The 14,283-nt window shown below is 44.8% G+C and overlaps 1 protein-coding gene across 2 annotated transcripts in view; it reads left to right on the top strand.

Annotated features, from left to right (window-relative positions):
* The window catches only part of LOC140491647 (forkhead box protein N1-like), an 80,956-nt gene extending 67,071 nt beyond the window's left edge, over positions 1 to 13,885 (top strand). For both annotated transcript variants that reach the window (XM_072590107.1, XM_072590106.1), the window contains exons 6-8: positions 9,262 to 9,469; positions 10,305 to 10,778; positions 13,264 to 13,885. In XM_072590107.1, coding sequence (XP_072446208.1) covers positions 9,262 to 9,469; positions 10,305 to 10,778; positions 13,264 to 13,433 — 852 coding nt within the window. In that variant the 3' untranslated portion in view covers positions 13,434 to 13,885. The remainder of the gene's footprint in view (positions 1 to 9,261; positions 9,470 to 10,304; positions 10,779 to 13,263) is intronic.
* The last annotated feature ends 398 nt before the right edge of the window (positions 13,886 to 14,283 follow it).

Below are 14,283 nucleotides of genomic sequence, written 5' to 3'. Positions count from 1 at the left end.
GGCAGGATGTGGCAAAAGGAACTTGCTTATTATGAAATGGTTGCAGTGTAAAACCTGAGGTTAATACTGAAAGATATTTAGTGGAAGCCACATCAATTCATGCTGGAGAAAGCACCTGCTAGATAGGATGGGGCAGTGTGAGCCACATGGATGTTGGGCTGAATGGCTTGCTTCAAATGTGGTAAAATATCCAACGAGACTTCACAACAGCTTTATCAACCAATGCACAGAGCCATGTGGGACCTGCAAGAGAGAGAGAGAGGGAGACGGTTAGATTGGAAATTCCAGAGCTTAGGCAGCTGGAGGCTCATTCCCCAATTATGAAATGGCTAAAATCAGAGAAATCCAAGTGTCCAGATTTAGAAGAGAATAGATATTGAAGAAGATTGTGAGGCTGGACGAGTTTTCAGAAATAGGGAGTGGCGATGCCATGGAAGGGTTTGAAAACAAAGATGAGAAGTTTGAAATTAAGGCATTGCTCCAAAAAGAGTTAACTTAGGTCAGAGCATGAATAAGAGAATTGGCTACATTTATCAATTGCTTTGATTTGCATTAACAATGCCTGACAATAAGACCATCCAATTTTCATTCAGTAGCTAAGAACAATTTATGTCTGTTCTAATGACCCCAATTTTTTAAGTCGTGACATTTGTACCAGTTTCCTAGCGAATCTGACCTAAAATGTCTCTAATGCTCCAGCTTCTTAAGTACAATGTGAACTGAAGTGTCCTTATTCAATGAAAATCAGGTTATCCAGTAAGGTAAAGAATCCCCGTTTTATACTGTGGTAGTTCTACACCTCTAATGTAACAAAAAGGTCTCAGAAATATCCTGTTTATAAAATGTCAGCACTCAAGAGTTCAGTTGCAATAGTCAAGTGGTGTCTTTATTGAAGAGTGACGAAAGCAGTGGACAGAGGAATCCCTATAGATGTTGTTTAAATGGCATTTGATAAAGACCCACTGAAGAAGCCCAGGGAATTGAGGGCAAGTTTCTGACATGGTTGGGAAATTGGTTGAGTGGCAGTTGACAGAAAGTAGGGATACCAGACGGGTAATCAAATTAGCAGGATGTGACCAGTGGTATCCTACTCAGATCTTTTTTGGACCTCAATTATTCTCTTATTTATTAATGACTTGGATAATGCGGTGGAAAATCACATATCCATATCTGCTGCAGCACCAGTGAACAGGTAAATCAGGATTTGGTAATGTGTAATGAGGGAGACTGGATTAAGGAGCTGAAGGGGAAGAAACTCCAGGGGTGTAGTGACTATAGATTTCAGCCTGCAGTTTGAGAGAGAGAAACTGGAATCAGAAGTAATGGTATTATAATTGAGGAAAGGTAACTACAGAGACAAGGAGGAGGAGCTAGCCAGAGTTGTTTGGAAGGGCGCCAAGCAGGGAAGGTAGGAAATCAGCAATGGCAGGAGTTTCTCACGGGAAATTCAAGAGGCATCCCAGCAATTCATCCCAAGGAAGAAGAGATATATTAAGGGGAGAACGAGCCTGCCATGGCTGATAAAGGAAGTCAGGGACAGCATAAAGGCAAAAGGAAAAGCATCCAATGTGGTGAAGACTCATAGGAAGTCAGAGAATTGGGAAGTCTTTAAAACCAGCAGAGGCTAAATAGAAAAGTAATAAGGGGGAGGGGGGGATGAAATATGCCATTAAGCTGGCTAGTAATGTAAAAGATTGCAAGGGTTTTTTTCTAATATCTAAAAGGTAAGAGAGTGGCAAGACTGAACAGTGGACTGCTGGAAAATGTGGCTGGAGAAGTAGTAATGGGGAAATGAAGAAATGGTGAAGGAACTGAATAGTATCAGTTTTCACAATGGAAGAATAAGTAGCATTCCAGAACTTCAAGAGAGTCAAGGAGTAGAGGTGAGTGCAGTGGCCATCACTCAGGAGAAAGTGCTGGGGAAGCTGAAAGCTCTGAAGGTGGATAAATTAACCTGACCAGATGGCCTACACCCCAGAGTTCTGAAGGTGTTATTTCAATGCAAGGGGTCTAACAGGGAAGACAGATTAACTCAGGGCACAGTTAGGAACATGGGACTGGGATATCATAGCAATTACAGAAACATGGCTCAGGGATGGGCAGGACTAGCAGGGTAACCAGGGAGAAAGGGAGGCAAGAGAGATGGGGAAGTGGCATTTTTGATAAGGGATAGCATTACAGCTGTGCTGAGGGAGGATATTCCCGGAAATACATCCAGGGAAGTTATTTGGGTGGAACTGAGAAATAAGAAAGGGATGATCACCATATTGGGATTATATTATAGACCCCTAATAGTCAGAGGGAAATTAAGAAACAAATTTGTAAGGAGATCCCAGCTATCTGTAAGAGTAATAGGGTGGTGATGGTAGGGGATGTTAACTTTCCAAACATAGACTGGGACTGTCATACTGTTAAGGGTTTAGATGGAGAGGAATTTGTTAAGTGTGCACAAGAAAATTTTCTGATTCAGTATTTGGATGTACCTACTAGAGAAGGTGCAAAACTTGACCTACACTTGGGAAATAAGGCAGGGCAGATGACTGAGGTGTCAGTGGAGGAGCACTTTGGGGCCAGTGACCATAATTCTATTAGATTTAAAATAGTGATGGAAAAGGATAGACCAGACCTAAAAGTTGAAGTTCTAAATTGGAGAAAGGCCAGTTTTGACGGTATTAGGCAAGAACTTTCAAAAGCTGATCTGGGGGCAGATGTTCGCAGGTAAAGGTATGGCTAGAAAATGGGAAGCCTTCAGAAATGAGATAACAAGAATCCAGAGAAAGTATATTCCTGTCAGGGTGAAAGGGAAGGCTGGTAGGTATATGGAATGCTGGATGACAAAAGAAATTGAGGGTTTGGTTAAGAAAAAGAAGGAAGCGTACGTCAGGTATAGACAGGATAGATTGAGTGAATCCTCAGAAGAGTATAAAGGCAGTAGGAGTATACTTAAGAGGGAAATCAGGAGGGCAAAAAGGGGACATGAGATAGCTTTGGCAAATAGAATTAAGGAGAATCCAAAGGCTTTTTACAAATACGTTAAGGACAAAAGGGTAACCAGGGAGAAAATAGGGCCCCTCAAAGATAGCAAGGCGGCCTTTGTGTGGAGCGGCAGAAAATGGGGGAGATACTAAACGAGTATTTTGCATCAGTATTTACTGTGGAAAAGGATATGGAAGATATAGACTGTAGGGAACTAGATGGTGACACCTTGCAAAATGTCCAAATTAGAGAGGAGGAAGTGCTGGATGTCTTGAAACGCATAAAGGTGGATAAATCCCCAGGACCTGATGTGGTGTACCCTAGAACTCTATGGGAAGCTAGAGAAGTGATTGCTGGGCCTCTTGCTGAGATATTTGTATCGATAGTCACAGGTGAGGTGCCGGAAGGCTGGAGGTTGGTTAATGTGGTGCCACTGTTTAAGAAGGGCAGTAAAGACAAGCCAGGGAACTATAGACTAGTGAGCCTGATGTCAGTGGTGTGCAAGTTATTGGAGGGAATCCTGAGGGACAGGATGTACATGTATTTGGAAAGGCAAGGACTGATTCGGGATAGTCAACATGGCTTTGTGTGTGGGAAATCATGTCTCACAAACTTGATTGAGTTTTTTGAGGAAGTAACAAAGAGGATTGATGAGGGCAGAGCAGTAGATGTGATCTATATGGACTTCAGTAAGGTGTTCGACAAGGTTCCTCATGGGAGACTGATTAGCAAGGTTAGATCTCACGGAATACAGGGAGAACTAGCCATTTAGATACAGAACTAGCTCAAAGGTAGAGGACAGAGGGTGGTGGTGGAAGGTTGTTTTTCAGACTGGAGGCCTGTGACCAGTGGAGTGCCACAAGGATCAGTGCTGGGCCCTCTACTTTTTGTCATTTACATAAATGATTTGGATGTGAGCATAAGAGGTACAGTTAGTAAGTTTGCAGATGACACCAAAATTGGAGGTGTAGTGGACAGCGAAGAGTATTACCTCAGATTACAACAGGATCTGGACCAGATGGGCCAATGGGCTGAGAAGTGGCAGATGGAGTTTAATTCAGATAAATGCGAGGTGCTGCATTTTGGGAAAGCAAATCTTAGCAGGACTTATACACTTAATGGTAAGGTCCTAGGGAGTGTTGCTGAACAAAGAGACCTTGGAGTGCAGGTTCATAGCTCCTTGAAAGTGGAGCCGCAGGTAGATAGGATAGTGAAGAAGGCGTTTAGTATGCTTTCCTTTACTGGTCAGAGTATTGAGTACGAGAGTTGGGAGATCATGTTGCGCCTATACACAACATTGGTTAGGCCACTGTTGGAATATTGTGTGCAATTCTGGTCTCCTTCCTATTGGAAAGATGTTGTGAAACTTGAAATGGTTCAGAAAAGATTTACAAGGATGTTGCCAGGGTTGGAGGATTTGAGCTATAGGGAGAGGCTGAACAGGCTGGGGCTGTTTTCCCTGGAGCGTCGGAGGCTGAGGGGTGACCTTATAGAGGTTTATAAAATGATGAGGGGCATGGATAGGGTAAATAGGCAAAGTCTTTTCCCTGGGGTCGAGGAGTCCAGAACTAGAGGGCATAGGTTTAGGGTGAGAGGGGAAATATATAAAAGAGACCTAAGGGGCAACCTTTTCACAGAGAGGGTGGTACGTGTATGGAATGAGCTGCCAGAGGAAGTGGTGGAGGCTGGTACAATTGCAACATTTAAGAGGCATTTGGATGGGTATATGAATAGGAAAGGTTTGGAGGGATATGGGCCGACTGTTGGCAGGTGGGACTAGATTGGATTGGGATATCTGGTTGGCATGGATGGGTTGGACCGAAGGGTCTGTTTCCATGCTATACATCTCTATGACTATGATTGGCCGAATTTGAATTTGTTTTTGTACCATAGTAACACAGCACCACCTATTTGTGTCAAACAGATGTTACGTTGTTACCTTGTTCAGCACACTCTGTGCTTTCAGTCAGTCCTCTTTCTCTCTCTTAACACCAACACCTACATAACACCTTCCCCCTTAGGAAAAAACTGAACCATCAAAATGGAAAGATGGCTTTTTTTTTCTCTATTCCTTAACCACAGTAACATGACATATACATAACCTTAATCTCAGTTCATATTAACTTCTCCCTACATATATATAACATTCAATAGTTACCAATCTCATATATATCAGTTAAATCCACGATGATTCATCTATAATTGTAACACGTACGATTTGTAAATTAAAAGTCTGTAAAGTAAGACTCAAAAGAAATAGTCTCATATTCTTGTGTTTGAACTGCTCTAAGAATGTGAGAGGATTGTGATCCGACACATTGTTCATCATATACAGATTAAAATGTTGTAAGGCCATTACCAAACTCAATAGTTCTTTTTTGATTGTGGAGTATTTCCTCTGGTGGATGTTGATCTTCTTTGAAAAGTAACCAACTGGCAGTTCAATCTCATCCTCATCGTCCTGTAGGAGTACAGCTCCAACTCCTATGTCACTAGCATCAATGGCGACTTTGAAAGGTTTTGAACAGTTTGGTGGAGCGATAACAGGTTTGGTGGTTAATATGGCTTTCAACTGGTCGAATGCCTCCTGCTATGGTTCTGTCCACTGCAACTTTGTGTTCTTCTTCAGCACATTGGTTAACGGTGCCACTATGCTGCTCAACTTTGAACAAACATCCAATAGAATCCGTTGAGTCTAAGAATCGAAGCACCTCTTTCTTCAAGGTTGGTCGTGGAAATTCCTCAATGGCCTTTGTCTTTGCGTTCCGTGGGGTCAACCTTCCATGACCGATATTATGTCCCATGAACGTCACTTCTGCTTTTGCAAATTCAGCTTTATTTAAGTTTATCACCAGATTTGCTTCTCTTGTCATTCAAAGAGCTCGGCCAACTGTACCATGTGATCTTTCCAGGAATTACGAAAGATCACTACATCGTCCAAATAAACTGCCCAGTTTGTTAACCCAGCCACAACTCTGGAATGTTTGGAATGTGGTGGGTGCATTCTTCATTCCAAAGGACATCACTTTAAACTGAGGTAGCCCATTTGGGATTACAAACACAGAAATTTTTTTCTCAGTCTCTGATAAAGGTACCTGCCAGTAACCATGCATTGAGTCCAACTTGGTGATGTAACTGGCTTGTCCAACTTTCTCGATACAGTCCTCCAATCTAGGAATTGGGTGTAAGTCCAATTTTGTAACAGTGTCGACCTTCCGATAATCCACGCAGAATCACTGAGTCCAGTCCGGTTTGAGAACTAAGATGATCGGCGAACTCCACTCGGTCTGGCTTGGTTCGCGTTGTCATTATCGAGCATGGCCTCCACCTCCATCTGGACCTGCCTGGCTTTGAAAGGATTAAGCCAAAGGAAGTGTTGATTCATTGGAGCAGTATTCTCTACGTCCACTTCATGTACAATAACATTAGTCCTCCCCAGCTGATTCTTACATATGTCCTTATACTGCAGTAACAAATCTTTCAACTGCGTTCTATGCTCCTGAGACAGATAGCTTACTAACCTATCCCATTCCTCAAGGACTTCTTTATTTTTTAATCTATTTTGAGGCCCATCAAAATCCACATCATCTGGATTTGATTCCTCATTCTGCGGAGCAGTAACTAACACCTGTTTCTCCAGTTCTTTCTCTCTAGTATAATATGGTTTCAACATGGTAAAAACAATGACTGCAGATGCTGGAAAGCAAATACTGGATTAGTGGTGCTGGAAGAGCACAGCAGTTCAGGCAGCATCCAACGAGCAGCGAAATCGACGTTTCGGGCAAAAGCCATTCCTGATGAAGGGCTTTTTCCCGAAACGTCGATTTTGATGCTCGTTGGAAGCTGCCTGAACTGCTGTGCTCTTCCAGCACCACTAATCCAGTATATGGTTTCAACATGTTGACATACCCAGTACATTTTTTTTCTATCTGACATTTTTATTAGATATTTCACCTGACTCAACATTTTCTCAATTTATTAGGGAATACTAAACCTGCTTTGAAGGGATTTCCTATTTCTGGTAACAGTACTAACACATCATCCCCTTGGGAAAACATCCAAGTCTCAGAGTTTTTATCTGCCACCTACTTCATTCTACACTGTGCTCTCTTTAGATGCTGTTTAGCTAACTCATCTACTCAATTTAGTCTCTCCCTCACTTCAGATACATAACTTAAGTGTGAGATCTTTGACTTAGGTCCTGTCAATTTTTCTTTAATTAATTACAAAAGGCCTCTCACTTCATGACCAAATATTAACTCGAAGGGAGTGAACTGAGTAGATTCATTTGGGGCATCTCTAATGGAAAACAAATAGAACGGGATACCCTTTATCCTAATTATTGAGGTAACCCTGACAGTATGCTGCCAATGATCTTCAAGGTCTGATGCCACCTTTCTAAAGCTCCCTGGGATTCAGGATGATACACATTGGATTTAAAATGCTGCATACCTAAGCTATCCATAACCTTCTTAAATAGCCTAACAGTAAAATTTGACCCTTGGTCCAACTGAAACTTGCTGGGCAGCCCATACCACATGAAGAAAGCTACTAACTCCTCTGTCACCTTTTCTGCCTTGATACTCTAATGAAATTGCTTCTGGAAATCTGGTAGACACATCCATTATGGTTCACAAGTACTGGTTCCCACTTTTAGTTCTTGGGAGGGGACCTATACAACCAATCATAAATCACGTGAAAGGTTCTTCAAATGAGGGAATTGGCAACAGAGGTGCTGGGTTTTGCTGCCTGTGGCCTTGCCTACCATTTGGCATTTATGACACATTATGGCAAAAGATAACCACTTCCTGGTGCATTCCAGGCCAATAAAAATATTTTTGTACCTTAGCCTGAGTCTTTCATATCCCTAAGTGACCTCCTGCAGGTAGTTCATGTGCTACCTGTAACACCTCCTGTCCGTATGCTACCGGCAACATAATCTGATGCACTTCGGCCCATTCTCCTCTGCACTAACATGCCGTGGTCTCCATTTTCACCTTAGGATTCTATCTTTCAGATAATAACTCTCCGGAATATTCTCAGCCTGCTTTTCGGAGTATGCATCCACATATATATTTTCTATCGTCTTTTCTTGTTGTTGTTAGTCCCTTAGCATTTCAGGACTAAACACTTCTGTCTGACCCTCTGCCTTTTCAGGTTTTTCCCTGCACCATTACATCAAACAGGGCATTCGCTAACTGAACCTCAACTCCTTCATCTCTCTCTTTAGCTCTTGCTTCGTGCAGTGACTTATGATAGGGAGATCTGGTTGCTACATAATCTGGGAAAATACCAGGATATTTCTGTTTTAACTCCTCACTTTCTTGATTTTCCTTGGGATCCTCCACAAGGGGTGTCAATCCTGCCAAATCATTCCCAAATCCTGGCAACGAACCCCCCAGGTTTTATGACATGGGGGAAAACCCCTCTGCTAATTTAAACCTGACGCACAGAGAAGCTCACCTCACGCCGTAACCTGTTAAATTTTGAGGAAAAGAACTATCAGAGATCACTATTTAAAGTAAAAATGAACAACTTTATTCTTTAAGTCCAAAAGAGAACATTAAAACAATAACTCTTTACAACTCCTTTCTCTTAACCCTATCGTTTACCTCCCATTCTGTACCTCCAATACTGGTCCGATAAATTCCCTCTTAAATTTATGCCAAATCACTTTCAATCCCAGTCTTTGGATGTTGAACTTTCTCTGTAGATTTTTCTTGGTTGACTTAGCTGCACAAATGTCTGATGGCCAGGTACCTTTCAGAGAGTTATCCGGCTGGCTTTATGTTGGTGCTTGTTCGGCTGCTCTTTTCTGTTCTTCCCCTAACTGTTCAAAATGTCCGATTTTATACCCATAAAACATTAAATAATTTCATTGGTTTGACATCATCCCAAACAGTAAAATTCAAATTCAATTGGATTTTGGTCTCTGAGACATAATTGAAACTGGCTGAATTTAAATTTGTTTTTGTACCATGGGAACACAACACCAGCTAATTTGTCAACCAGATATTACATTGTTACCTTGTTCAGCACACTCTGTGCTTTCAGTCAGTCCTTGCTCGCTTCCTCTCTCTCTCCTAAAGGTACAGTACACACCAACACCTTCATAACACTTGCTTGCTGGGAGCTTGAGTAAGGACAAGGTTGGGATCACCCTGACACTGTGGGCTAAGGTGCTGGAAAATAGCTACCTCTTGGCTGGCATGAAAATGGTAAAGACTCTTCCCCAAGGGTCAGGGCTAACCTGGAGAAATAAAGATTATCCCCATGTCATTGCAGACAGCACCAGATGGCTGGAAAAACTCAGTGCGACACAACCTGTCCCTGAATAAATGTTTCGAAAAAGTGGAAAACAAGTCTGGAGGTACATCGAGAAAAGGCTGTTTGTGGACCCTGAACCCCAGTAAGATCCAGAAGATGCAGGAGGAGCTGCAGAAGTGGCGAAGGAAGGATCCAGGAGCTGTGAGAAAGTGCATGGCCAAACCAGGCAAGTGGCAAAGGCAGCAAACCGGTTAGTGATCCACTGGCCATTGCAGGCGAAAGTGAGGACTTGCAGATGCTGGAGATCAGAGTCAAGATCAGTGTGGTTCTGGAAAAGCACAGCAGGTCAGGCAGCATCCAAGGAGCAGGAAAATCGACATTTCAGGCAGGAGCCCTTCATCAGGAATCAAATTGATAAAGGGCTTCTGCCTGAAATGTCGATTTTCCTGCTCCTTGGAGATGCTTGACCAGCTGTGCTTTACGAACACCACTCTAATCTTGACACTAGCCATTGTAACTAATGCCACAGCTTGTTACAGCCTGCTTTGGCTCTGGTGTGAGTTTACCTGGCAGAACTCCAGTGTAGGATAAAATTGCCTAATTAACTGGAATTTTCCAACACTTCCTATTCATTCCAGATCTTCATTGCCTGCTGCTTTTGATATAATTAAAGAGAAGCATGCACGTTTATACTACCTCACAATACCTCAGCATGTCCCAAAAGGTTTACAGACACAAAAATATTATAGACTGTTGAGAAATTACAGCTAATTTGATGTTTAACTGATCACTGGGCACTCTGAGAGTGACTGGTGAGTAACTGGGCACTGTGAGAGTGACCCAGAGTGACCCGTGAGTAACTGGACACTGTGAGAGTGACCCAGAGTGACCTGTGAGTAACTGGACACTGTGACAGTGACCCAGAGTGACTGGTGAGTAACTGGACACTTTGAGAGTGACCCAGAATGCCCACTGAGTAATTGGACACTGTGAGAGTGACCTAAAGTGACTGATGGAGCTGTACCGTATGTAAGCAATAAATTTCAGAATTTTTTTTGCAGATGAATTGGAAAAATTAATTGGAGAAAAACCTGATCAAACAAAGTCCTCAATGATGACATCATCATCTCTCTATCCACAAGCTCCATCGTCTCTGTTACATGTTCAGGATCATTCCCACTCTCTGTGTCTGGGACACTTTCAACATCCACATGCAATTCTCAGTCCTCAACTTCATCCATATGGTGAAACTGGCATGCAGGCAAACATGAACCAGGATTGTTCTGGTCATGCAACAATGCAACCTCAACTTCGCCAGCCTCAGCTCCACAGCCAGCCCAGTGCGCAGAGCAACACTGCTCAAGAGTCCCCCATCCCAGGACAGACAGCACCAATTGCCAGCATTGCTGAGATCAGCAGCCAACTGCTCACAGAGAAGTCCCTAATCAAAGATATGCACGATATCCTTGTAGAAGGAGATATCAACACAGATATTGATGCACTCAACCCCAGTCTTGTAGACTTTGAACTTCAAGGTAAGATTGTCAATTTTCTGTTGATTATTCCTGTTTTAATTAGCTGATCTCATTAGGGATAACAGGAGGAATTGTAGGAACCTGGCGAAGGAGAGGCACTCTGAAAACTTGTGATTTCAAATAAACCTGTTGGACTGTAACTTGGTGTCATGTGACTTCTGACTTTGTCCACCCCAGTCCAACACTTGCCCGTCCACATCACTGCAGTGCTGTGTACATCTTCACTATTTACCTAAGGGAGGATTGGGAGTGGGCAGCGTGGATTGGGAATGGGCAGCGTGGATTGGGAGTGAGCAGTGTGGATTGGGAGTGGGCAATGCAGATTGGGATTGGGTGTGGGCAGTGGGGATTGGAGTAGGCAGTGCGGATTGGGAGTGGATAGTGTGGATTGGGATTGGGAGTGGGCAGTGTGGTTTGGGAGTGGCCAGTGCGGATTGGGATTGGGATTGGGCAGTGTGGATTGGGATTGGGAGTGGGCAGTGTGGATTGGGAGTGGGTAGTGTGGATTGGAATTGGGCAGTGTGGATTGGGAGTGGGCAGTGTGGATTGGGAGTGGGTGGTGCAGATTGGGATTGGGAAGTGTGGATTGGGAGTGGGCAGTGCGGATTGGGATTGGGAGGGGGCAATGTGGATTGGGAGTGGGAAGTATGGATTCGGTTGGGAGTGGACAGTGCAAATTGGGATTGGTATTGGGCAGTGTGGATTGGGATTGGGAGTGGGCAGTGTGGATTGGAAGTGGGCAGTGCAGATTGGGAATGGGCAGTGTGGATTGGGATTGGGAGTGGGCAGTGTAGATTGGGAAGGGGATTGGGCAGTGCGGATTGGGATTGGGCAGTGCAGATTGGGATTGGGAGTGGGCAGTGTGGATTGGGAGTGGGCAGTGCGGATTGGGAGTGGACAGTGTGGACTGTGATTGGGAGTGGGCAGTGTGGATTAGGATTGGGAGTGGGCAGTGTGGATTGGGAGTGGGCAGTGCGGATTGGGAGTGGACAGTGTGGATTGTGATTGGGAGTGGGCAGTGTGGATTAGGATTGGGAGTTGGCAGTGTGGATTGGGAGTGGGCAGTGCGGATTGGGAGTGGGCAGTGTGGATTGGGATTAAGAGGGGTCAGTGTAGATTGGGAGTGGGCAGTGTGGATTGGGAGTGGGCAGTGTGGATTGGGATTAGGCAGTGTGGATTGGGATTGGGAGGGGGCGGTGTGGATTGGGAGTGGGTAGTGTGGATTGGAATTGGGCAGTGTGGATTGGGAGTGGGCAGTGTGGATTGGGAGTGGGTGGTGCAGATTGGGATTGGGAAGTGTGGATTGGGAGTGGGCAGTGCGGATTGGGATTGGGAGGGGGCAATGTGGATTGGGAGTGGGAAGTATGGATTCAGTTGGGATTGGTATTGGGCAGTGTGGATTGGGATTGGGAGTGGGCAGTGTGGATTGGAAGTGGGCAGTGCAGATTGGGAATGGGCAGTGTGGATTGGAATTGGGAGTGGGCAGTGTAGATTGGGAAGGGGATTGGGCAGTGCGGATTGGGATTGGGCAGTGCAGATTGGGATTGGGAGTGGGCAGTGTGGATTGGGAGTGGGCAGTGCGGATTGGGAGTGGACAGTGTGGATTGTGATTGGGAGTGGGCAGTGTGGATTGGGAGTGGGCAGTGCGGATTGGGAGTGGACAGTGTGGATTGTGATTGGGAGTGGGCAGTGTGGATTAGGATTGGGAGTTGGCAGTGTGGATTGGGAGTGGGCAGTGCGGATTGGGAGTGGGCAGTGTGGATTGGGATTAAGAGGGGTCAGTGTAGATTGGGAGTGGGCAGTGCGGATTGGGAGTGGGCAGTGTGGATTGGGATTAGGCAGTGTGGATTGGGATTGGGAGGGGGCAGTGTGGATTGGGAGGGGGAAGTGTGGATTGGGAGTATACAGTGAGGATTGGGAGCAGGATGAGCTGTGAGGATTGGGAGTGGGAGGGCAGTGAGGATTGGGATGGGAAGTGAGGATTGGGAATGGAAAGTGAGAATTGGGAGTGGGATGGGCAGTGAGGATTGGGAATGGGATGGGCAGTGAGGATTGGGAGTGGGATGGGCAGTGCGGATTGGGAATGGACAGTCAGGATTGGGATTGAGAGTGGGCACTGAGGATCAGGATTGGGAATGGACAGTGAGGATTGGGAATGGGCAGTGCAGATTGGGAATGGGCAGTGAGAATTGGGAATGGGCAGTGAGGATTGGGAGTGGGATGGGCAGTGCGGATGGGAGTGGACAGTGAGAATTGGGATTGGGACTGGGCACTGAGGATCGGGGTTGGGAATGGGCAGTGAGGATTGGGAATGGGCAGTGAGGATTGGGATGGGCAGTGAGGATTGGGAATGGGCAGTGAGGATTGGGATGGGCAGTGAGGATTGAGAATAGGATGGATTTCTGTTTGTGAAGCTCATTTTTCAAATCTTACAAATGGCGGAAACTTAATCTGTTTTACAAAATGCATCTCATTGAATTTACAGGTAATCTATGGGAGGTGCTGAAGGATGAGAGTTTAACTCCATATCCGCCAGTGTCCATGTCTTCTCCATGGCCATCATTATTCCCATTCTCGTGGAACTGCTCTCTGACAGATGGTAAAGGAGTCAGCAGCTCTGGCAGCAGTACAGAGCAGAATCTTACTGAGCCCTAACTAACTAGCACTTACACCAACCAGTGTAGACACCATGTCCAGCTCACTCCAACATCACTGCTCTGATCAAGAACTGTATAACTGGGAGCTCAGGGACAACAGCACCCCGAGCACTTCAACATCAAGAATCTGCTGGGATTCAGGCAGGCTGTTTCTCAATAAGGGTGTCGCTGTGTGGAGTAGCAAATATCTAGCACATGCTATTCAGCACATTCACTCAAATCACAGTTAACACTGAGTAGGTGCAGGGCAACATTAATATGCAACCAGACATCACGTTATTCAATCATTACACAGGAGGAGGCCATTTGACCATCAGGGTCTAAGCAGCTCTCGGTAGAACTATCCAGTTTGTCTCATTCTCTGCTCGATGAGGAGAATCATTCAGCCTCTTCTTCAGTTTGGTCATATTCTCCAGATCCCTCATCGTTCAAGGAGCCCACTTCAGCCTTGTCCGAATGTACTAATATACATGAAACATCTTCTCTGTAAAGATCATGAATTGTTCCATTACAGTTTTTTCCTGTCAGTGTTTGAATCTGTTTCATCCTGGCTTGATCCCCTTTCATCCCAGTGACATTACCGTTTTCCAGTTTAGAAGGTCAATCTGACATTGTTCCTTGTTGTTGTTCATTACTATTTGAAACCTCTGATACAGTGATCACTCTTACCCAACTGCTCCCCATGTTTGGTCCTCCTCACTGCCCAGAACCAGATTCAGTTTCTTTCCAACGTTTCCTCCCTGATTGGTCCAGGGACACTCTTTGGTATCTGACCTAATATTTCCTTACGTGGCTCCGAGTCACCTATTTTATCTGGTAATGTTCCTGTGAAGTGGCTAATTAGGTTC

The sequence above is a fragment of the Chiloscyllium punctatum genome, chromosome 19 (genome assembly GCF_047496795.1).
Source record: "Chiloscyllium punctatum isolate Juve2018m chromosome 19, sChiPun1.3, whole genome shotgun sequence".
In the NCBI taxonomy this organism is placed as follows: Eukaryota; Metazoa; Chordata; class Chondrichthyes; order Orectolobiformes; family Hemiscylliidae; genus Chiloscyllium; species Chiloscyllium punctatum.
The sequence above is the reverse complement of the archived record's forward strand: the minus strand, read 5'-3'. Positions and strand labels throughout refer to the sequence as shown.